Here is a 24,981-nt window from a genome sequence, read left to right as displayed (position 1 = left end):
AGATCTAACTGCCAATACAAGAGGCCCTTAAGCCTCGCAATATGCCGCTGAACATTATAGGCGGAGTCAAAAAGAAAAGCATTCCGAATGGTCCAGTTATGCCAACAGCCCCAATATCGAAGAAAATGATACATGAGCTTTATATGTGGCTGTGCCGGAGTGGGGTATTTGGGCTGCCCGAAAACCCAATCAAAGGGGCGCAGGGTGAAACCAACTACCCCTTGCCAAACAGCCGACAAAAATAACCAGACTTTCTTAGCGATGGGGCAACAAATAAATCGGTGGCGGGCGGATTCCATAGTAGTGGTGCAAAAGAAACAGTTGCCATTGGAGATTCGTCGCTTGGAAAGAGCTAAAGCAAGCGGAAAACCACCAATCATCACTCTCCAAAGAAAGACTTTATATTTGAAGGATGTCTTGTTCAACCAGCCCTCCATCACAGTCGGCCTCCACCATGACCGGGATTCACGCAATCCCCATAAAGCATTCGCTTTAGTGACTAGCCATTGATGATCTTTAATCAGAAGATGGTACACTTGGTTAGCAGAAGCTTTGCTTAAAGTCAGCCGACCTTGTAGGTCCCAATCCTGCCAAGGATGATCCGAAGCAAGGGCAGGAAAGGGCTGTCGGCTTTGGAGCACCCTCAAAAGCTGTTCCCATAAAGGTCTGTATCCACGAGGGATCCTGAAGAGCCTCCTGGCTGTACAAAACGATATAAGCACATTGCATCTGGCAAGGGTGGCATCCGCAATTGAAGACAAGCCCAATCGTGCCATCCGATTGAATTGTGGTCTAAGCTCATGTTTACCTTCCCATGAAAGTAAACGCGAGATTGCCAGCAATTCCAATTGAAAAGAGTTAGTAGCTAAGCGATTCTCCGTTGGATACCACTGAGCCTTCTGGAGGACCTGTTTCCAGGAACATACCAAATGAGTAAGCAGCGACGAAGAAGAACTGGAGAACCGCGAATCAGCATTAAGAACATGCCACCAAGAACTCCGGATTTGGGTATTGCCATGCAGAAGGCCATGGCCCTCAAGGAAATAACGGGCTATATCGACCCATGGATGATGATCCGAGCACATGGCGCGGAAAAGAGACCAATGGAGTGCTTGCATGTGAGTTTGGGCATCTAAAATAGCTCCGCCACCCATGCGTTTGGGGGTGCACGCATGCGACCAAGAGATCCAGGAAATACCTGCATGCAATGAGTCCTTCTTCCATAGCATGAAACGAATAGACTAAGTAAGAGCATTCAGAGTCGTAGCAGTCCAGGGCAACAATGGCAAGAAATATGTGAGCGTTGGCAACATAATTGTCTGGGCTACTTTGAGGCGAACATGGAAGGGCCAGGCTTGAGACTTCCAATACATAAACTTATCCACCATTTTTTGAGAAATCCACCGCAGAAGTTGCTTTGGGGGAACATCAACATCCAAAGGGTACCCAAGGTGCTTGACAATGGAGCCACGAGGAACAACCAGACCCTGCCAGTCCAAGGACTGCAAATCCGACTCCGTGCAGCTGAGAATGGCTGATTTGAGCGCATTGATACGAAGGCCGGACGCCTGACCAAAGAGACCCCAAACATCCAATGCTTTTCGAAGGTTATCCTTGTCCGTACGCAAAATCATAAAACTATCATCCGCCAGGGATTGGCTAATGAAGTGCTGTCTTGTAGGAATCGACAGTCCGGCCAACTGAGAAGAGGCTGCCATATGAGATAACATCGAAAGAACTAGATGTGTCGCAAGGGCAAAGAATAGAGGGCTCAAAGGGCACCCTTGTCTGACAGAGCGGGCAAGGACAAATGGCTCAGTAACACCTCCATTCAGCATGACTCGCGAAGACGCTGCATCGCTAATGGTGTAGATTAGACGAGACATCCGAGCACCAAAGCCCATAGCAGACATAAGTTCAGCAACAACGAAAGACCAGTCCAGATAGTCAAAAGCCTTTTCTAGGTCCAGTTGAATCAGTACTACCTCCTGATTAGAATGCCTTGCATAATCAATTGTCAGTTGAGCATTCAATACATTGTGCAGAATATTTCGGCGCTTAATGAAACCATACTGTAGAGGGTGCACAATGGTAGGGAGATGCTTATGGAGCCGATTCACCATTACTTTGGAAAAGATTTTGTACATTGAACCCATCAAAGAAATTGGGCGCCATTGTGTCAACTTAGATGGCGAAGGAACTTTTGGAAGCAGTTTAATAAGACCTTGTTTCCATGAGGAAGGCATGATCCCCGTTTCCCACACCTGCTGAAACAAAGCGTGCAATGGTTTCGCCAGTTGGGTAGCAAAAGCTTCAAAGAACTCATTGGTGAGACCATCCCAACCCGGACTTTTATCCTTGGGCAAGTGTAACAAGACGTCCATAACCTCTGCCTCACAAATATCTGACTCCATAGTAGCTTGCATGTCCTGCGGAAGCTGATTGTGGACCAGGTCATAAAAAACCGAACGGGCCTGATCAGTTTGGGCTGAAGGTGGAGAAGTGGAACCGAGAAGGTCACGGAAATAATTTCTGCACATATGCACAATAGTCTGCGGATCCAAGATAAGGTGGCCTTCTGCATCTTCGAGTCTAGTCATATTCTCTCGAGCAGGAGAGGCGTGGAGAGCTTGAAAGAACTTATGGGTCTGACATGCACTATCTTGCAAAGTCTCCGTCAGATGTTGCAGTTTGGCCTGCTGATATGATTTCAATTGGAATTCTTTAATAAGATCAGCCACCCGCGTAGCCAGTGCAAGCAGAAATGCATCATCCAGAGTGTCCACCAGCAGAGAACGAACCAAAGCCAGCAGGTCCTCTGCTGCCTGGCGACGCCGCCGACAAAGAGAGGCATGATAGATCCCATACTGCCGAGCAACCTGCTGCACATTAGAGAGCAATCTTTCAAATGACGCAGTGCCCTGAGAGGAGAAGTCCACGAAGAATCTGTCAATCAATTGCTGCATATAGCCCTGAAAGATTGCATGCTTCAAGTAAGACGAATTGAAACGCAAAGAGAGTCTCCCCAGAAATTGCTTGAAAGGTGCAATGGGTTGTGCAAGGAGCTCGAGCTGCAGCGGGAAATGGTCCGACAAGGCATATTACTGCAACACTTTTATTTCGAGCATCTCGGGAAGAAAATCATCATTCTGCATGATATATATACGGTCCAATCGCGACCATGTTGTTGCATACTGGGCAAAATGGAAAGTAAACCCTGTAGAAGACGGGTGGAGCCAGGACCAAAGGTCTTGCTTAAGAACAGCAAGAGCCAACTCATGCCACATACGACTTTCCGGCGCATCCATTACCGAATGCTCCGATGTGGACTGGGAAGAATCAACACACATATTGAAATCCCCCATGAAGAAGCCCCGTCTGCCAAGTGACAAGGAGGTCGGCAAAGTCTGCCAAAGCTCCCAACGAGATAACGAATCATTCGGAGCATAGAGGCCAAGTAACCATAAGATTTCCCCTTCGAATAAAATTTCAATCACCAAGAAGCGGCCATGAACATCATTTTTAATAAGAACCGGCTGATATTTGTCATGTACAATCATGAGCACACCCGAATAATGCATGGCCTGTGTCCCTGCATAAAACAAACGAAAGCCATGGCAATCCACAACTTTTCCGGCTTCACCGTGACTCTTGTGCTCAACAGCGCACAGGACATTTCACTGATTCTCATACAATACATTCCTCGTACATTCCATGTGGCAATTTTCATGTGTATTCAAAACAAAATCAGGTACGAGGCACAACTTGCCTCGATTTGACTTTGTTAGCGAGAATGTCCAGGACTCCCTCGTCCAAGAAATCTACCAACACCGCAAAAGAGTTCTGCGGACCAGATTTGGAAGTAGACGGCATATCTGTTGGCTTGGGGTTGGAACGGGGATAACGACGGTCCCATGGGGTAATGACGTTGCCTCTGGTATCAAAAGCCAGCTTAGCAGGGGGACCCTTTGGACGATCCGAATACATTTTCTTGGCGGGCTGAGGACGGGGGGTAGAGGAAACCATAGCAGGAGCAGAGCGCTCGGAAGACAACATTTCCTTCCTGCGCATATATGTACGCATGGAATCTTGTGAGGTAGTAGGCACAGTATTCTCCATGCCAGCAACAACCCTGTTGCCTTTTTTTGCACGTACTTCAACCCAATCAGTGGCACGGGAATCCAGACCCGAAACCTGTTGTTTACCTTAGGCCAGAACTTGGGGCTGGGGGATAGTATCCAGCGACGGAGCATCACACACCATATCTTTCATGGGCGGCGCAACATGGTCAACATCTGAAGTGTGTTGCTGTTCCGGGCATTCGGCCATAAAGTTCCCCAACTGTCCACACGAAAAGGAATGGCCTGCAAAATTGCCCCATTTCAAACGAAAGTGTAACGGATGCATGCCAGAGCAATTGAGGCGTAACCAAGCAGGCCTTTTTCTTGCAGTGTCCCATAATATACACAAGCGGTTGCGATTCACAGCTCTGAGACTGGGAGGGATCAGAACAGTGCCCACAGCGGCCATAGCATCCTTCAATAGTGGCCAATAAACAGCCCGACAATTTTCCACTTCTACCCACACAGGGCATTCACGTTGCAGCAGACGCTGAAAATCTGGTATTGGGCGCCATGGAACCACATGAACCAACCGGCGATCGAAAAACAAAGGCAGTTTAGACAGAAGAGCAGCACGGTGCGTCTCCGATTTCAACAGGACCTCAAAAAAACCTCGGGACCCAACAAAAATCTCTTCAACACATTCCCCTTGTAGCAGACTGTGCAGCCACTCGCGAATACGGGAAAGCAGCGGGATTTGACTAGTGAAGAAGAGTATCACAGCGCGATCATAAAACACCGAAAAGGAGCGTAGGACAGTTTTTGGGTCCACGGTGGCTTCCAGAACATCTTCAGGTGCAGAGTCAGAAAAGACTTCCTGATTATGTTGAACATAATCGCCAAGCAAAGTGTTGGCAAATTCTAGCAAATGCTCCCAGTCAACATCCTGAGAGTCCACAGAATCCGAAGCAACCTGAGCATAGGAACGATCCTGATGAACACCGATCTCTTCCGAAGTATGCTCGGTACATTTACCCGCAGGCTGGATGTCGGGACCAGGGGGCATCTCTTTGTTGCACGGAACCATATCCTCAGGTTCCTCAGCATCAGAATTCGGGCCAAGTGCTGCCACCGTTTGGTTGATGAAATCCAGATCCAAACCAGCCATCGTGTATCACTATCTGATCTCGAAGGAGAACTGACCCTCTCTCTCTCCCGCTCTCTCTCGCTTTAGGCGCGTCACCACAAGATGCTCTTTGCAGGCATCCACCTGCAGCAGGCCTTACGTAGGGCAGACGGGACAACAGCGAGAGCGTACCGGGTGTCAGGATAGGTGGCGCAGGTCCAGGCGACTTGGTAGGCAACAGGCGACGGCGCAGGTCCAGGCGTCAACAAGGCGCAGGTAAAGCGAACAGGCGACGGCTCTCTCTCCAGGCAGATGTCGCGCGTAGGAAACGGGGCGCCAGTGGATGGCGGGGTTCCGCCCAGCACGCAGCAGAGGGCGACCTCTCTCTCTCTCTCTCTCTCTCTTGCTCTGTGTACAGAGGCAGGGTTGCTCTGTCTCAGTGTGCAGGGCTAGATTGCACGTGCTAGGCGCAAACACAGGTAGCAGAAACCAGGGGCGCAAGCCCGAACGCTTGATGTTGGCTCTCGCTGAGGCGAAGAAGAAATCTGTTACCTGTGGCGAGCTGACAGGCGACAGCGCCCAGGTTTGATGGCGACAACTGTGACCAGGACCCACAGGATAGACAGGCGACGGCTGCGACCAGGGCCCGCAGGTCAAACGGCCGGCGGCAGGGCGGGGCGCTCCCAAGTCTCTCTCTCTCTCTCTCTCACTCACTAGACTCTTCCTCTCTCTCAACCATAGTTGCACTAGTACCACGTACGTAAGGTTTTATACTATACCATACTTTAGGTTTCGTACCTTATGTATTAGTACCATAAGGTACCAACTTAATGGATACATCTTTCCCATTCGAACTGTACTTTGGGACAAGCTAAATGCTCCTTATATTAATATGATTCTCCCAAGAGATTAGCTTATTTGAGATTCAAACAATTTCTCTCAACCTTCTCTCTCTTAAGCCCACAGTTCTCTTATTTGTATGATTATGCATGTATGATGTATCCACTTCCATCTATGTAGTTATAAGTTGTAGATAGCAGTAGTGCATGTTGCGCATGTAGCATTAGGTTTTGGCATATTACCCTCAAGTACTCATCTTATATACTCTAATAGCATTGCTATTTAGACTTGAAATATCTATTCTATTATCTTTAGTCCAAAATAAGCAAGTTATCTCTACTAACTCACGAGCTGCGTCGACAGACATGAGTTGAACCATGAAGATCCCTTGGCCCATGAGGATTGCCTCCATGACCTGCGCTATGTCAATGCGCAGCGTGGAGTGGAGCCAATCCCGTAGCTGGGCCCTCAATGGGGAGTGTTCAATGACCTGACCGAAGATCGCTGTTTCTTTCAACTCCATCTCTGTGGGACGGACGGCTAAGAGCTGTTCCTCAGAGAGGATGATGTGCAAGGTGTTTGACTGGGGGGCACTCGCAGAATGCGTCGGTGTCTGACCAGAGGTTTCTGTTGCGCTTCCTTGCTGGGAACCTACCTATCATGCTGCTGTGCTACCCGGAGGGGGGGGGGGGGGAGTTGCTATAGGGGGGAGGGAGCAACTGGAGGGGGGGGAGTGTGTCGATGGCGAGGAGGGGGAGGGAGGGAAAATTTCCTGTTTTCAAACATGTTGGTGTGATCGCCTGGTTAGGCCTCAAGGCGGAAGAGGTGGGGGAGTGCGTGGGGGGAGGGGGCGCAGGGTAGGCGGTGGGCGTAGGGTAGGTGACCACAGGGCGGAGGGGGGGAAGGATTGTCGAGTGGGAAGGGGGGGATTGTTGAGTGGGAGGGGGGAGGACATGCGAGAGGGCGGAGGGCGGGGGGGAGTGGCGCAGGTAGGGGGAGGGGAAGTTCAAATATCCATTTTCAAATCTTCCTTTTTACCCGTTGCTTGCTTGCTCGAATCCTTACTTCTTCTCCTTCACTTCAGCCTTCAAAACCATCCTCTTTCGCTAGTGCAGCTTTGGTACCATGTCAAGAATCGCCTTATAGGGGGGACTTACTTGAGCTGTTACATCAAACATACACCATACACATAAGAGGAAGCTTACTCAAGAATACAAGAAAAGAGATGGAAGACAAAAGGTTTTCTTGCTAGTTTTTTCTTCTTCCACACACAATATAATATACACAAAGCATAGATAAGATATAGCATAAAGAAAAATGGCTTACTAAGTCAAACAATGCATAACTGACTATACTAATCGAGTGGCGCTATAACTATGCAGCTGTAGGTAGGTTCGACAAACTAAATATAATAAGTGATAAGTCAGCGGCCATGTGAGAATCATAATGACTACTGACATGCTAAGTGTAGATGTGCGGAACCATCTAGCCAGGTAGTCCATCATCAATGTCCGCATGTGTTGAGCTTGCCATCTCAACACCCGCCTCCCTTGTTGGGGGTTTCTCGATCAAGGGATAGGGGTGTGAGTCTTAGCTTTTGGTGTTGTGCCTCTTGCCTTTGATTGACACTCATCATCAAGGTGGTGAGTCTTCTAACAATATTGACAACACTAATTTTTATTTGGTACATTGTGCCACCCAAGTTTTAGAGAGAACTAGGAGTTTCCTTGGGTCTCACTAGTTTGATTTTCATTTTCATTTTGAGTTTGATTGGAATTTTGATTTTGTGCATCCTTCCCTTGCTGCCCCTTTGGAGAAGAAGTAAGTAGGGTCCCCTTTGTAGAGGTCAAACTATGAAACAAATCGAATAGTGGAGCATAACACAATAGCTAACACTCAAATTCATAGAATGTGGGCATGGTGGGCTGTGAGATCACTTGCTGTACAAAATGGAAGTATTTTCTTGGTAGCTTGTTTAGAAACTATGTGACTTGATCGTCTAAGGACTTAAGAGTCTTCATGGTAGATAACTCGGCGAGAAGGCATTGATACTCAGCCATCTTGACCTTCAAGTCATTGTGGATAGTGATTTTAAAGTTTTGGAGCTCCTGATGCAAACTTATACGATAGGTCCTGTCTCAAACCGCATAGCGGTCGGTCAAGTGTACCCAAGGCTTATACGCTAAGCCAAAATAGTGAAGATGTGAATGAAATTGAGGTAATAGACCTTGCATTAGCTTGACAATAGCAGAGGCATGCTTAGCTTTCCATGAGTAGACCACCTCATATAAAACCAAGGTGGGATTAGGTTAGGATTTAAATCTTTGCACAAGATCCGGTAGGTTTTGGGAGTCAAGGATATGTCTTATTAGGTTTGACCAAGTAGTGAAGTTTGAGCCATTAAAATGAGTCTTGTCATTAAAGGCATGTTTGACTAATGAGGAGGAAGAACCATGAGGTGTTGGGTAAGTGGAATAAGAAGGTGGCGAAGGGGGATAAGTAGGACGGGGAGGTGGTTAGGTATAAATAGATTGATAATGTTCAATGGGTGCTGATTGATGTAGAGACATTGAAACATGAATGTTTCCATAAAGTGTTGGTGGAGATGGAAGTGTCGGACATGCAAGCCCTATCCAACGGTCAGCTTGGGTATAACAAAATGATCAAAAGACCCACTAGGAAATGCCATGGAGGCAAACTGTGAAACCAATTGATCCACACTTTGTGAAGTTTGGGTGACATTTCCAAGCCGTGAAAAACGTGAAACTGTGTGGATGGGAGAATGAACCTCCATCATAGAGATACCACCCTGAGGAAAAGACCAGGTCCTAAAAGGTGTGCCCAAGGGTGAAGTATCCCCTAGTGTGATGAAAGGTGCATTGAATGGAGGCTAGAAGGAGACTGTAGTAGAACTAGTGGGTGGGATGCGTGGGAGATTAATTGGATTTGTCATTTGTGTAGTTGTGGGAAAAGTGTTAGGTTCATTTTTTCCATTAAATGCAAATCAAAAAATAGATGAATCACCAAAATCATGTTGACCATGAGATATAAAAGTTGAAGGAAAAGATAAAAAAGAAGCACTTATCATAGATTCTTGCAATTTTTATTTACCTTTTCTTGAGTGTAACTAGAAAAATCTATCCTCTTCGGGGTTAATGAACCAATACTTAGTTTAAAGAGTTCCTTTGTCATGAGTATCACCAATATCTTGCAAAAAATAGGAAGTAAAGTCAAAAGAATATGAAGAAGTAGCATGCATACTTGACATAAGAGTGAATGAAGGTGGAGACATGCGTGAAAAAGATGAAAGAGGTAAGGATGTAGATGATGGTGGTAGAGAGAAAAATGGTATATACTCCATGCCAATTTCCACGTTAGAATGGCTAGTCCTTTGTGGAGCTTCCATCCTTGCAAAAGCTTTAGACTCGTGCACCAAATCTAAAGGGGAAAACTCAAATTTACCTTCAATTTGCTATTGAGTTCGATACATGAGAGTGAGATCATATTTGTCTTGTGAGATCTTGCATAGTTTGTGGACTCCGTGGTAGTCCGAAGTCTCTCCCTGGCCATGTCCGATGGAGGAGCAAGCTATGAAGCCCACTCCGTCGCGTGTCTCGATGTGCTAGGCTTGGAAGCATCATGATGATGTGGTGAAGACGTGTTTGAATTCATCTTGCCTTCATGTTGCTCTTGCTTCTTGCGAAGGGCTTTCAGATCAAAGGACGAGGTTTCATGGAAGAGAATCTTCCTTTGATATCATGTGAAGAAATACCCTAACACAGAAACATAAATGCAAGTGTACAACAAAGCATAAACTCAAAAGAACATAATTAGGGTTAGGGTAACTCAAAGAAAATGAACACATGGCAATTTGAACTAATGAGAGAATGTTGAATATACAATGCTCATGCAAGCAAACAAACTATGTAGGAATGAAAACTATACTCGGAACTCTCGAGGATATTCGTGCTTATGTGAAGAAAATAAAAGAGGTTTTCCGTAAGTTGGACACCTCTATTCCTATCCCCGCAGCTACCCAATTGCAATATTTCCTACATGGTTTGGACTTTAACATCCAATTGCAGTTGAGTAGTGTCCCCTTGGGGGATATAGATATTGCCATTACACGAGCACAAGAGGTGGAATCCTGACTACAAGCAACCTATGCTTCTCGAGGCAATTCAAATATGGGTTTAGTATTGGGAAACAATATGGCATTATTGGTCTTGGTCGTTGTTGAAGGAGCGAGTGTGTGAGTTGGCACTCAACCATTGTACTCTTGTCATAGTGGATTCCTATTCCCAGTCACATCTTGCACATTATCTCTTTCATCGATTGTGTGTCTTTCATTATTCCACTATGTGCTTTGGTCTTTAATTACATAAGCAAAAAATAAAAAGGTTGTGTTCTCTCCTTCTTCACTTTGCCATAGCCACCAACAAACACCCAAGTATACTTGATAACAAATAATATTCTTGTGATGGGGTACAAAAGATGTTAACACACTACCTTAAGCTTCATACTAGATTGCAAAAACACCATCATCTCCCAAGGCTTGCTCTGCCTCGTCTCGTTGGTCGGGGACCAAGGCCCAGTTATACATGAGGTTCAGCTCATGCACCTTGGTCCACTTCCACTCCGACTCCTCCAAGAGGTCCTAGAGCGGCTTGAAGTTGGGATGAGTTGCCCGCTAGCCGGTCCGCTAAGTACTCCAGTATTCCTTGGAGTTCCCTTTTTTTGGAAGGCACTTGGAAGGTAACAGGCTCAGGCCCTCCATGGGGGCTTGCTGCCATCATGTAGAGTGGCGTAGGAAGTGTTCCGTTTGTCTTGCCGACCGTTTTGATGGCTTGCTCGTATGCCTCCTGTTCAGAGAATGGCAAGTCAATTGTAGCAAGGACGTGTATCCAATCCCACTCATCCTCTGGGTATGGGATATACCTGGTCAAGGACTCATAGGGCTTCCTGACCTGAGTGTTCCCTTTGAGCATAGTAGAGATGGCGTCCAGGTCGACTGGTGAGGTCTTCCAAGTGTCCATTTCTATTTGTACGACGTTAGTTCTATTGCCAAGGAATATCAAGCCGTTACCCCAATCTTCGATGACTCTAGCGTTGCGCATCCAGGGTCAGCCTAATAGGACATCGTAGTCCACTCCCTTCATGACTATAAAGTCAACAGAGAACTGGACTCCTGTGATCTTCACTGGCCAATTTTTCAGGACCTCGAATGGTTTCACTCTCATACCGTTTGCTAGCGTGACATTAAACCTAGCAGCTTCAACAAGCGGGTTTCCCCAAGTCTGCAGCACCACGTGGCTAAGCACATGTCTTGAGGACTAAGGCAGAGGTTTTGAGCGGGGGAGTGTGTTGTACTCGTGACTGATCCCAAAACACAGCAAGGTAGCCTCTGAGTGTTAGACACCAGCAAACACAATAGTGTATATCAGATTTGGTGGAAGACAGAGGTAGTGAGGAGAGAGGAAATGTGCAAACACATCCTCCAGGTGCAGAGCGACAAGTAGGAGAGCATCAAGGTTTGATAAAAGTAGGAGAGCATCAAGGTGTGACCAAAATGCAGCCATTAGAGAGGTCGTCTACAGCTACTGATGAAGGTAGAGCACCAAACACAAGGTATGAAGCCACTAGGGTGAAGACATAGCCTTCTAGGAGGTGGGTGACAGTTGGCGATAGCTTCTAGGAGTGAATACTTTAAAGATGGGACTATAAATAGATGCCTAATGGGCGTGGACAGGAATGGGCAGCTTCGATTGAGATGCCCTTTGCGAACGGGGTGTGTGCAACAAAGCTAGAGAGCCTAAAACTTGGAAAAATGAGATTTAACTGAATGGATGGTAGCATGCCTACTTGTAGAAGGTTTCGGGACCTTGTACCATGCATCCTTTTCAAAACTCTCTCAACTCATGCACCATTTTAGGGTTTTCATTAATGAAGCATTTTTGGGTTTGTTTAAGTGGCTAATTTAGCATGTAATTTCAATAGCCGGATTTGTGTTAGACAGGCAGAGGAGAGAGAAAAGCTAAAAACGCAACCTTTAGGGTGTAGACGATAGGCAAATGAGCCTTGGGATGGTGAAAATGTAGTAGAAAGTGATAGCGACAGCTGAGGAAGTACAAACACAGCGTGATGGGCATCAAACACAACAGATATAGGGTCACCTCCAATTGGGGAAGGTCACCAGGAAGCAAACGGTGGAGAAGTGTCCTAGATCAGCTAGTGGCAATTGGGAGGAGTTGCTTAACAGTAAATGCAGCCTTCCGGGCATGGTGGACATGAGATGATGGCAATAGGAGGAGAGATCAGCAAGAAGAAGGCTGAAAATAGGTGCCAGGATGTGGTAGACTTTGATGGGCAGCTTTGGTTGAGATGTCCTCTGCGATTGGGGCATGGGTAGCAAAGCTCTAGCACTTGCAAACTGCAAAAACTAGATTGGCAAGAGTGGGAAGGCAACGTGTCTACTTACAGAAACTTTGTGGTCTCCCAACTTAGGGTTTTACATGTTGGACATTGAAACTCTCTGGAACCACATCTGCTTAAAATTCATTAATTAACTTGAGTTTTGGGCTGTTTAATTTAAGGTTAATAATATTTTAGCTAAACAAAGGTCATACAGTTTTCACCCCTTGGTATTTGTGTTCATGAGTGGCTAGCCATTAGTGTGATAGATCTTGGATCTCCCCCTTAGTTAGTGCCTCATGGCATCTTTGAGTAGTGCAGTCATTATCTCCCATCAGGCTAGTTGCTTAGAAGTGTTGGTCATCCTTAGAAACCTTAGGCTAGCTCCATTTTCTTTAGGCTTGGCCATACTTTTACCTTTCAAGTCTTCCATTGCACAGCTGGTCACCCATCTTTCATTCACTTCTATTGCATCTAACACTCACTTATCGGTTTTTTTAAAATCTCATACAACATCCGAAGCATGTCAATATGAAATATCTAGTATGCAAGTTTCTTTCTTGATCCTTTTATATTGGGTTTTGTATTTCAATTTAGGACTAACATTGTAGGCATTTGGCTGCTCCTAATAAGGCTGAAGGTTTGTGTTTTTGACTCTTGCATTGGTGACTATTGTCTTTATCAGCATGGAGACAAAGATAGTATCTTCTCTCTCGAGATTGGGATTCTTTTTCTTTCTGTTGGACATTTGTCTTTCTTTCCTTTCAGTTGAGATATTTTAATCATTTAATATCATTTCCTACACTACTAGTTTGTATTTCATGTCATGTGGACTACCACCTTGCTGGTTGTGCCTTTGTATTCTTGATTGGCTTAGGAGGTATCTCGTGAGGTTTAGTTTGAAGCACGCCTACGATACTTGATCGGGGTTGGAGCCATTTTCAGAGATTGCAAGCACATTCTGATTGCCTTGGTGTCTGACTCTTCCCCTATTGTTCTAGTTGGGGAGTGTCAAGTCTTGCTTCTTCACCAATTTGCATGGTCGATGGCTATCCTGGCTCTTCTCAAACTAGCACACGAGCCGTCTCTCGAGGTTGAGATCTGGGCTTGCCTATACCATTTGGCCAGCACATGAGCCCTCTCCCGAGATCAAGTACATGCATGTTCTAGGTGCCAGTTTATTGATTCTCCTTTGGCTATTCTAGCTAAGGGTGTCAAGTCCACCGGGATCATCAACTTCATCCTTCATTGTGGCTCTTTGCACATCATGAAGACAGACATTAGGTTCTGTTTTCTCCTTTGGCCTCAACATCCATGGTTAAGAGGAGGTTCTTACCTTTCATTGGTATTCACAGGTTTTGATATTGTCATTAACATCAGCATTCCTTCCATATTGTCCCTATTGTTTGCATTGCATGATCATCCTCCTCTTTGTAAAAGGGTGTATGAGCAAGTGAACAATTTCATGATGAGCGACATTGTCCAAGTGGCACCTTGCTGCATGCGCATTCACATCATGTAGCATTCATCTATGCATCTCATTGTGTGGAGTACACCTGAGCGGATCCTATTCTATCTCCACTAGCTGTTCTTTTACCACCATTCCTTCATACCTCTTCACCATTCTTTTCCTTTATCATTGACATCCTGGACAAGTGGTGGGGATTGTCTTCACTTTTTTGATGTTGGATCTTGACCATCCCTTTATTTTCCCTAATGGACATAGTTACTCCCAAAGGAAAACAAGAAAAGAAAAAGAAGTTCAAAGTGGTTCCATTGCAGGTCTTGGTAGGCTATTGGGTAGCCAACGAGCACCCTTTGTTCGATGCCTTAGTCTTCTCTGAGGTGACTTTTTGGCCTCTTAAGGTAAGATAACCATTGCCTTTGTAGTCTTGGTAGGTCCTTGGGCAGCTGATGCATAGCCTTGGTCCAATTCCCTAGCCACTTAAGGGTGGGATGCTTTAGGGAATTATGGGTTAAGCAATGCTTGCAATCCCTTTCTGGTTCCAGTGTTGAGCCTAAGAGGTGGTGTTAAGCTAAAAAAGATGCATAACGCATTAAATCTTCATTAGCTCATCAAACCAATCCCAAAGCTCAAACTTTACCAAAGTTTCTGTGTCCCATAAGCAAAAGCTGAACTTGGGGATGATCCACATTTATAACGAGAAGGCTGCCTACCCACTCAAATCATCCCTTGTTTTACAAGTTACCCTAGTTCTTCCTTGCCTCCATTCATCAAGCTCCTCATTCAGCCTGTTGCCCTGGTCATCTCCAGCCATTGCCCTTCGGCTTGGCAACTCCTATAGGCTGTGTTTTGCTATAGCTTGTTGATGCCATCATCATGTATAGCAGGTCATTGTTTCATTTTCTGCACTTTTCTTGATCAATGTTTGTGCCGATGGGTAGTTGGAGCACTGAGGATCTGCCCTCCATGGCGGACACACATTGACACCTCACTCAACCGACTCCTAGGAGAGCCATCAGCTATTGGAAAGCTCTCCCCTTGAGCATCTTGTACACTCTTTCCTTCATTTACATCATCCATTCATTCACTTTAGAGTTCTCTTTCTTCTCTGTTTGTGTTTTTGCGTTTTGCATTTTGCATTTGTGTTTCCATTATCTGCATTTCAGTTGTGGCTGTGCACTTAGTGTTTTCTTTTGCAAACCCTAGCATATCTTGACATACTCCATACCTTCTTATCCTAGTTTAAGCTCTCGCATTCTTGTTGCTACAATCGAGAATGCTTTCAATGATAAAACTCCCTTCAACATTCACTGTTTGGTGAAATCTTATGCAACACGTTCTTTAAAGAAGCAATCAAGGGTTGGTAAGAAATCTAAAGATTGGAAAGGAAGTGGTAGAAAGGGTTACTCCTTTTCCTCAAATGACCTTCTTTCTGCAGTCCACCCTCAACATTTGCAGCTGGGTTGCTACTTTGAGAAGTGGGCTATTCCCTTCATGTAGACATGTTTGTTCATGCTAGCAGCAATGGATCTTTAACATTTTCAAATTGCTTGTTCTTTGTTAAGTGAGTGGTTATAATTTTATTATTGTATTGCATAAAATGGGATCTCATAATGCATGATCTACCTTGGTGATAAATTTGATTGAGCTTCTTTCAATAGAATCTCCTCTTCTTGGGGGAAAGAAACTGTTGTCTGCTGAAGTCAAGATGCAGCATAATTTTTGAAATTTGACTATTTTGATGTTTGGACAACAATTGATGATGGTTCCTTCTGAATTTCATTTTTCATGTTTATATTTTGTGAATTAACATATTGGTTTTTAAAAATTTCAAGTATTGCAAGCAAAGTGTGAATTTGAGATTATTTTTGGGTTTGACATGTTTTGGCAATTTATCTAGAAATAGACCAACATACTTCAAACAACAGGGATTGGAGCTGGTGTAGAATCAATGACTATGGACTATAATCCTGGATTAAAGGGGCCTGTAAACCCAAAGGTAAAGTTGTATCTTACGTGTTGTTTGGATGCCTCCATTGTCAACTCCATAAAATAGGTTAGGGTAAAACAGCCAATAAGGTGATGCCTCTCAAAAGAAAAATAGCCAACCCCCATTTAGTGACAAATTTTCACAAAAGATGCATCTTTTTTAGCCATTTAAAGCTATGACAACAATAAATTTAATGTGAATCAAACAACTAAGGCATATAAATGTTTTACATTTTTCATTTTGTAAAACCTCAAAACAATGCATCCTTGAGCATTACTCTATCGATTCCTCAGTGTCACATAATGTATACAGTTAAACTATAAAAGCTCTTATGTTAGATGTTGATCTATTTGCCCCTTTAACCTATTTAGAGGTATACTATATTTAGTACTCTCGAAATTCATTCAACATATTGTGCTGAAGTACATCCACACACACATTACTCTAAACTATAGGTTTTGAAGGAAACAGAAAACTGTCTGTAGATATATCTACAAAATTTCATAATTGGTATCTAGCAAATACGTTATTATAAGGTTTTGGTTTTACTTTGCATCTCAAAACATAGTATATAGATATGATAGTTGCAGCATCTGTCTAATCCAGCTAAAAGTGATGACTTTTCTTTAGCAATACTTAGAGTACATCTCATGAATATCAAATTGAGCCATGACATCCATGACATTTTGAATTCTTTCTGTCTTTGCAACAAAGGCAGTGACTACACACAAAGTATGTGGAAACTTGCCTGAGAGATATCTGTTCATCCTTTCATTCGTTCATGTATCTAGATTGTGCCTTTTATGTAAGTAAATATATATATATAATTCTAGAGACTTGGATGAGAGCATGCGGGAGGTCAATTCCTTTTTCAGACAGGAGGCCATGAGGAGAAGACAAGGCCCCTTAGAGAGGGAGAGGACTACTAGAGCATCAATGGCTGCACTCTAGAGGGAGGAGGGGAGACTTTGAGGTTGCACATGGGTAGCTGAGAGGATGCATATTGCCAAAGTAGAGGTTGATGCCATAAAGGAAGCAAGATCGGAGTACAAGTTTCACATGAGAGCTTCCTTTTACACTCGGTTGGGAGACAACATTAACAGTGACTTCTTTTGCATTATGGGGATAGACACTGTAGATAGGGAGTGCAGAGACTTGGGAGAGTTATTGGATCCATAACACGGAGCTGTTAGGAGGTGGGGTAGGTAGGTATAGAGACTACACAAATCTGTTAGGTTCCATGACTAGGCCTGTTATATCCTTGGGCATCTGGATGGGCGCCAGTAGCATTGGTCACGATGGTCTTGAAGTGAATTAGTGCAAAATGTTATGTCCTTGGACATCTAGATGGGTGCTCCTAGCATTGTCATAGTGGTTATGAAGTGACTTAGTACGAATGCACTAAGGGCACTTAGGGGTTAGGGCAGCCAAGTCCTATCTATAGGACTCAAGGCCCATTCATGCAGATTCATTATGTGATCACCACTCTTGGACTCTAGGCCGATTGGTTGACTCATCCGTACATCAGGATGGTGTGGGCTGGTGGTATGGGACACCAACCCTTGGCATGTGGTTGTAACTTGGAGTGCTGCTAGTGTTCTCTTTGTTGTAAATAAAATGTGCTGCATGTAGCCATTTGTAGAGGGATTTACAATCATGCAAACACCTATGCATTTGATAAATGTCAAATTATACTACCACAATGTATACTATTGACCATGCAAGGTAGTTGAGCAATCCAACATGGCTAATAGAAGGATAGCATTTGGTCTAGCCTTGTTCAATCATGTATTCTGATGTTGTAGGCAACATATAAAGGCATAGCCTGCATGCTCACCTAAGTCTATGCCAATCAAATACATATATACAAGGTCTCTTAGGGCAATGTGAGAGTGATAAGGGAGAGAAGCGAAAGAAGCTATGATGGGGATGTGTAAACCCACCACAATTTACCATCTTGTAGGGTATAATAGGGCTATGGCAACCCCAAGTTTGAAGGAACTGTTGTTGAAGCTCCCATCGATGCTGAGAGTCTGCCTAAAAGTGCTCTCAATAGCTTCTATGGGAGTGAATGTTAGATGACTAGAGGATCTGCCAAGTGGCATATATTGAGAGCATAGTTACATGGGATGGCCATTTTTGAATCCCCTATCTCAATTCTCCATTCCTAGTTCCCGTTTCATGCCTATTGCACCTATTGCATGTGACTATATAGTCACATGGAATGGCAATTAATGGCCCTCTTTGTTCCGGTTCTCCATTCCCATTTTCTGTTTCATTGTGACTATGATCAAGAGTCTCTTAGCACTAAAGACCAGGGCCTTCTAGATATTTCACTTTGTGAGGAACAAATAATATCCCACACCCCAGATCATGACATGGTTGGCTTTGATACCTTGCTTTTGATTTTGGGCAGAGCCTACATCCCACAACTACACAAGAGCTAGCCTTGAGGATGAAAATCATGTCATGTACCTCCACGTTGTAGAAATCCCCTGATTGAGTGATTGCTTCATAGAAAGGACCCCTCTGACACACTCAAGGCTTGGCTCTACTCGATGAGTATCTTGCAAGCTTCTCTCTAATAACATTGGTAGACCTCGTCTTGCTACTTTGAACTGATGAGTTGCCACGAGCTATCCCATGGGTGCTTGCCAATTTGTGTTACATAGGCCAATAAATTCACTACCTACTTTGACATTAATGATGTAGGCTAGTTCCACTCTCTTGGATCCTGGTCCATCTCATCCAAGGCCTTGCCCTTTGAAATTTGAAGTTGCCACTCGTGGATGTCTAACTAGGTAATGGATCGGGCAAGCTACCATGACTTCCCTCAGATCGTATGACTCTAATCCTCCTCCAAGGGATGTCAGGGAGAGTTGACCCTTGTTTCCCTTTTTTTGGTGCTAATTGGCCACCCTCTTGCATGATGGTGGTAATGGTGGGGGGTTTCTCTAACTCTACTTGCAACCTACAGTGGGATGCCCATTGCTAAGACTAGGCCATGGACTACATATGTACTCGTTGGTGGAGGGGCTAGCTAGTCGTGGGGAAATGTTGCATCAACCTTGAGTTGTTTGGTCCCTATTCCCTCCACCATCCCATTGCCTGTTGAAGGATCTCCAAGCGTCCATCTATACAGATGTTTGTCCAAACCCTATAGTGAGTAAGGCCGGCCTCGATCTCGAACCTGCCATTTAGAGGATTTGTTGTCTATCAATCTTATCTTGACAACTAGGGACCTTTGCTCTAGAGCCTTTTGCAAGCTTGACTAGAATTGTAGCTTGCTACAAAGGAAATTTGATTTGGAGAGGGTAGTCAATAACATGGTGAATCTCCACCTTAGAAATGGTCTCCACCCTCCTCCTTGCATGGGTAACATTGTTGGAAGCCCTCTTGGAGGAGGAGCTTCCAAGTTTATCTATCTATCTGGTGTGATCCCTTAAATCACAAGTTTGCGTAGAAGGGACTTGGCTATGGTACTCTACATTGAACAAAGCATAATTAAGTGTAGATTCGACATAGCACAATGTGCGTCACATTGCATCCAAATGTGGGTTTCATGGAAGCTGCATAAATTGACTCTCTAAACCAACTATGTAATATAGGTCTGCCCTAGTAATCATCAAATATATACGGCTACCCACAATCTTCTTGTGCATATTGACATCCTTACTCAAGTTATCCTTATGTGCACTAAGGTTTAATATCTACACGTATTGGATGAAAGTGAGGTCATCAAAGGAGTAAAGCTTGAAAGAGTTAGTGTAATTTTGATGAATAGAGCTTTACAATTTAACAAGAACAATCCACAGAACTTTAGTGTTCAATCCAAGCGCCATGTGTGGTGGCTTGCTGCATTTGAAGTTTTCAAGAAAACATTTGAGGTGTTGCAGTTGTTCTTTATGCACACAAGCATTCCGTCAGATGTAAAACAAACATGGAATCCTCATTCTACCGTCTAACTGAGAGAAACCAAGTTTTTGGTTATGTTTGGTACATGCGATACATCAACCGAAATTTTAAAACCATTCTACACACTCAAAGAAACATTGCCAATATGAGTAATGGTTGCGAGTTAGTGTAATTTTGATGAATAGAGCTTTACAATTTAACAAGAACAATCCACAGAACTTTAGTGTTCAATCCAAGCGCCATGTGTGGTGGCTTGCTGCATTTGAAGTTTCCAAGAAAACATTTGAGGTGTTGCAGCTGTTCTTTATGCACACAAGCATTCCGTCAGATGTAAAACAAACATGGAATCCTCATTCTACCGTCTAACTGAGAGAAACCAAGTTTTTGGTTATGTTTGGTACATGCGATACATCAACCAAAATTTTTAAAACCATTCTACACACTCAAAGAAACATTGCCAATATGAGTAATGGTTGCATCATCCCTTGTCTCCACAGAGCTCGGAGGCTTTGGGCTATGCATATCTATAAACCACTCTTCATGAGATGTCATCAACAACCATACTATTCATGAAATGGTGCAGAACAAATAATTTTATTTCTACCATCATTGTTTCTGCTAGTAGATTCATTGCTGTCTTTTCTCATCTCTAATTTCAAACTTTCTTTCTAAACAGTTATTTGGAAATGTGGCCTTTCTCACCAAATTGCTAGCATTGCCTATTACCTCTAGAATTTTGTTGGCAATTAGAATGTGTAGCTCTCCCTCTTTAGCTCCCCTTTCTCGAGATTGTTCTCTTCTACTTTGATGTGGTCATGACCTTGACCACAACTCCTACCTTTGCAAGAATATAATCCCTAGTATTCATAGATGAACTAAAGCTCTTGTATTAATCTTTGAATCCATCTAAACATGTACACATATCATCATCACATCATCAACAATTACATTGATAGATCTAAGAACTTTCATAATACTCATGATATTTAATGTATAATCATGATGGACAGATGCCCTTTTTTAACTTGGTTCAGCTTTGACTTGAGATGATGAACTTTTGGCCTTTGTTTACTTCAGACAACCTTGCCACATTCTTCCATGCTTCAGTAGAGGTGTTACATTCTTGCAAATAGCTCGGAGGCTTTGATAGTATGAAAAGAAATAGTAAGGGAGAAAGATGCAACAACCATAAGCGCACACACATACAATAGAGACTTGAGCACACAAAAACGTATGGCTAAAATATTTTTTTTTCTTCTTTTTCCTCTCAAAAGACAATCTCAACATGATAAAATACTAATGTAAAAGTACTAAAACATATGTACACACTGTCACTAAGTGTGAACCACTAAAGATAGATGAGATGGCACAATGAATGTACCATAACCAAGAGTGGACTACATCGGTGTAGTCTAGTCGTAGAATCATTGGTATGTCCTCCATGTCAGTCACCTACATACGTGAATAAAATCCTGCGACATCAACAAGATCTATAGTGGATGCTAGCTCATGTGAAGCTCGGTATCTTGACAAAAGTTGTATGTTAAGGTTTCACTAGTAGCATCTAGTAGAGGATTTGGTGAACTTCCACCTGTTGTGATATTGAGTCCCACCTAGAACCCAAGGATTGTAAAGAAATACTCATCTACAGATAAAAAATACCACCATACAACAAAGCACAGGCTGATAAAGAACATAGATAGGATTTGTGTAGCTTAGAGACAATGAACATTGAAGAAGATAAGGAAAGAATGAATGAATTATACAATGCTCAATGCAGCAAACACAATATGCAAGGTGAATATTGAACCTCGAACTCCCATGTCTCTAGGACCAAGGTAGAAAGTATGAGCTGGAGAGTATGTCGTACTTTGACGGATCCCAAAATGTAGTAGACAATCTTTATGAATGTCTAGCAGCAGCAAATGCAGCAATGAGGAGCTAGATCAGTCCCAAATGGGGCCAATCAAGTGGAGAATCAGCAAATGCAGGCTGGAATGATGATGTGGTAGTTTGCGAATGGCTGCAAATGGCAAAATGCAGGCTGCAATGATACATGGCAACACAGATGACAGTAGGAACAACAAAATGTAAGTTCAATAGTCCACATGGTACACTGGTGACAGCTAGCAGGTCCCGAACTGTAGCAGTAGATGATCGACAAGCAGTAAACACAGGCTAAATCAAGTCGCCAGCTAATGTGGAGAGTCGGACAGCAAGTGCCAACAGCAAATAATAGTGGATAGTAAGTCGAATTGACATATCCTCCCTTTGGGGGGTGGACAACAAAGTTATGGCACCAGCAATCTACAAAAATGAGATTAGGGCTGAGTGATGGGCAAATTGTCTTTTTATAGATGGATGGGTCCTTGACTCCTCCCAAATTATGGTTTGGCTTATGGGACACATACACTCTCTTGGATTGCATTTCTTTTTAATGAAAGTCTGGTAATTTTGAGTTTTGGAGCTGTAATTAAGAGCTAATCAAGTAGTAATGCATTTTTAAGCTGAACACCCCTTGTTAGGTGCAAAACTAGAGCCAAGAAAGGAGTATTAAGATAGCTAAAGCCCAACTTTTCTTTGAATCTAAGGTGTCCTGCCCCAAAGGAACCAAGGGGATCTATAGCCGGACATGGTGGATCTACAGCCGCTGTTGCAAACATGGTGGATCTATAGCCGGTGTGACTGAGAACAGATAAATGTGCATAGATGCATGTTTACAAGCTAAAATGCCAATGCATGGGGTATTGCTAAGGGCAATGCAAGATGTCATCCTCACGTAAAATGCTATGTAATGGTGCCACTTGGATAGTGCTCTCGTAGGCAAAATTTTCACTTGTCACAAGCGCCCTTTAAAAATCATAATCATCTTGATAATACAGATAATGATACAAAGTGCAAAAATAATGTCTCTAAAATAATCAAAATCCTGTAGACTCTAAGAGTAAAAGACCGTCCACTCTCACTTTTTGACGATGGAAGGAGAAGAATCCCTCTCTCCCAAGATATCTATATCAATGGAGGAAAGAAGAGCACTCAAGGAAGAAGAGTGAATTGTGTATCCAGTTGAAAACTTGTGAAATGAATGGCCTCTAAGAGTGCTTCAAGAAAGGCAAGAAATTGGGCTCAAGAGGAAAAGACTTTGTGTTGGTTTAGAGTATACAGTCCATTAAGAAAGGGCAACCCAAGGCAAGGAGTGCCAAATGATCCAAGTGGGAGTTACTTTGTTCCTCACTATCCATCTCAATATTTGTGTTTTTCATTCCACCACCTTGCTTCACCTTCTTGAAAGCCAAGGCCCCCTCTCAATATTGTGGTTTCTTATGAAATTGATTGAACAGCCAAGCATAATGCAATAACTAACATTCAAACTCATAGAAGGTGGGTAACTAGGATTGTGAGATGACTTGTTGAATAAAATTGAAATATCTTTGCAGTAATTTTTTCATGAACACAGTGACTTGATTATCAACTGACTTGGATAAGATAGTGGTGGCCAATTGAGGGAGCAATTGTCAACACTCAACCAACTTCCTCTTAGTGATTTTGAACTCTTGGAGCTCATGGTCCAGTTTGATTTGTCGAGTACAATCATAAAGCACATAGCAGTCGACCACATGCATATCAGATGCAAAGTCAAAGTATTGGAGTTGAGAGTGAAATTTAGACATAAAACCTTGTATCAACTCAACTATGGTTATGGCACTTTGGCTTTTCCAAGAGGGAACTACCTCATATGAGAACCAATGGGGTCAAGCTAGGGTTATTGTCCTTGAACAAGTTTGCACAAGCTGTGGGAATCCGATCCTCTGCAGACATCTCTTAAAAAATTCTTGCCCGTTGAATCGCGTAAGCTACTCCACTTCCGACTGATCCATTGTGCCACCCCCGCCTGAACCCTTGGGCCCTCCCCACCTATTCCTGCTTATCGCCATTGCCAGCGGCTTGTTGCCCCGCCCGCGGCCAACTGGCACTTGCCTTAGCCATCGCCCCCGTCTACCACTTGTCGCACCTGCCCTGCTTGTGGCCGCTACTTGTAGCTTAGTGGTGCGCATGCCCTACCAACTCCCCCCCAAGTTGCTCTCTCCCTCTGGAGCAACATTCCCCCTACCAGTAGCAAAGCAACGTGGTAGGTAGGTTCTCTACAGGGATGCGCAATGGAAAGCTCTAGTCAGACACCGGTGCATTTTGCAAGTGCCCCCCAGTAAAACACCTTGCGCATCATCCTCTTTGAGGGATAGCTCTTAGCCGTCCATGCCACAAAGCTAGAGTTGAAAGAAACAACGATCTTTGGTCAGTTCGTAGGACACTGCCCATTGAGGGCCGAGTTTCGGGATTGGCTTCACTTCACGTTGTGCATTGACATAGGGTAGATCTTGCGGAGGCAATCCTCATGGGTCAAGGGATGTTCATGGTTCGACTCAACTCTGTGGACGTAGCTCGTGAGCTAGTGGATAACTCACCCTATGCCTCCACAAAGGGGATCATCTACATGGTTCCCTGGTACAGTGGCTTCACAGTGGAGACATTTGCGCTCCATAATAGGTTTTTTAGACATCTAGTCACCTTACTTTTCTTCGGACTGGCGGTTGAGTACCGTTAGCTAGTGGAGGACTTTTGACGGCTCTTCGGTACAGTTCTTCCTGCCTCCTTCGTAGATGCAGTGACAGCTGCAGGAGTCCCAAAGGTATGGGTGGTCGTGAAAGATACAAAGAGTATACCAAAGTTCCTTGAGATTAAAGCAGGAGGTCACTTCTTTAGGCAGCAGGTCATTGTGATTGGGAACCAGGGCAGCGCGTGTGCTGCCATGACTTTGGGCATCAGGCAGCAGATTGCATGTGCTTCGGAGCCAGGGCAGCTCTGCCAATAGGCCAGCAGGTGGACATTGACGGTTTTACACGGGTCCAGGGATGTCAGAGAGGAAGATGGCAAGGGGGGCCGCAGTCAGCCCAATAGACGTAGCGACGGCAGCAGGGAGCAGGAGGGTGAGCGACGTCCCCCTGACAGAGCACCTTGCAACCCCCCTCTACTCACCCCACCCGTTAGGACCACAACCCCCTACATCCACCACCCGCGCCATAGGCTATGTCACCCGAGATCCCACAACCTACACACCTAGTGCGCCCCAAGTCTCCCCCACACCTGCCATGTACCTCGGTCCTCCGACCACCCC

At 44.2% G+C, this 24,981-nt stretch overlaps 1 protein-coding gene across 4 annotated transcripts in view; it reads left to right on the top strand.

Moving 5' to 3' along the window:
* LOC148040538 (3-ketoacyl-CoA thiolase 1, peroxisomal-like) overlaps positions 1–24,981 on the top strand; it is a 215,272-nt gene that overhangs the window by 129,670 nt on the left and 60,621 nt on the right. For all 4 annotated transcript variants that reach the window (XM_087700626.1, XM_087700645.1, XM_087700635.1 and 1 more), the window contains one exon: positions 15,832–15,902. In XM_087700626.1, coding sequence (XP_087556752.1) covers positions 15,832–15,902 — 71 coding nt within the window. The remainder of the gene's footprint in view (positions 1–15,831; positions 15,903–24,981) is intronic.

This window comes from Lygodium microphyllum, chromosome 2 (assembly GCF_053477565.2).
Source record: "Lygodium microphyllum isolate KBCC chromosome 2, Lygodium_microphyllum_v1.1.10, whole genome shotgun sequence".
Lineage (NCBI taxonomy): Eukaryota > Viridiplantae > Streptophyta > Polypodiopsida > Schizaeales > Lygodiaceae > Lygodium > Lygodium microphyllum.
The sequence above is the reverse complement of the archived record's forward strand: the minus strand, read 5'-3'. Positions and strand labels throughout refer to the sequence as shown.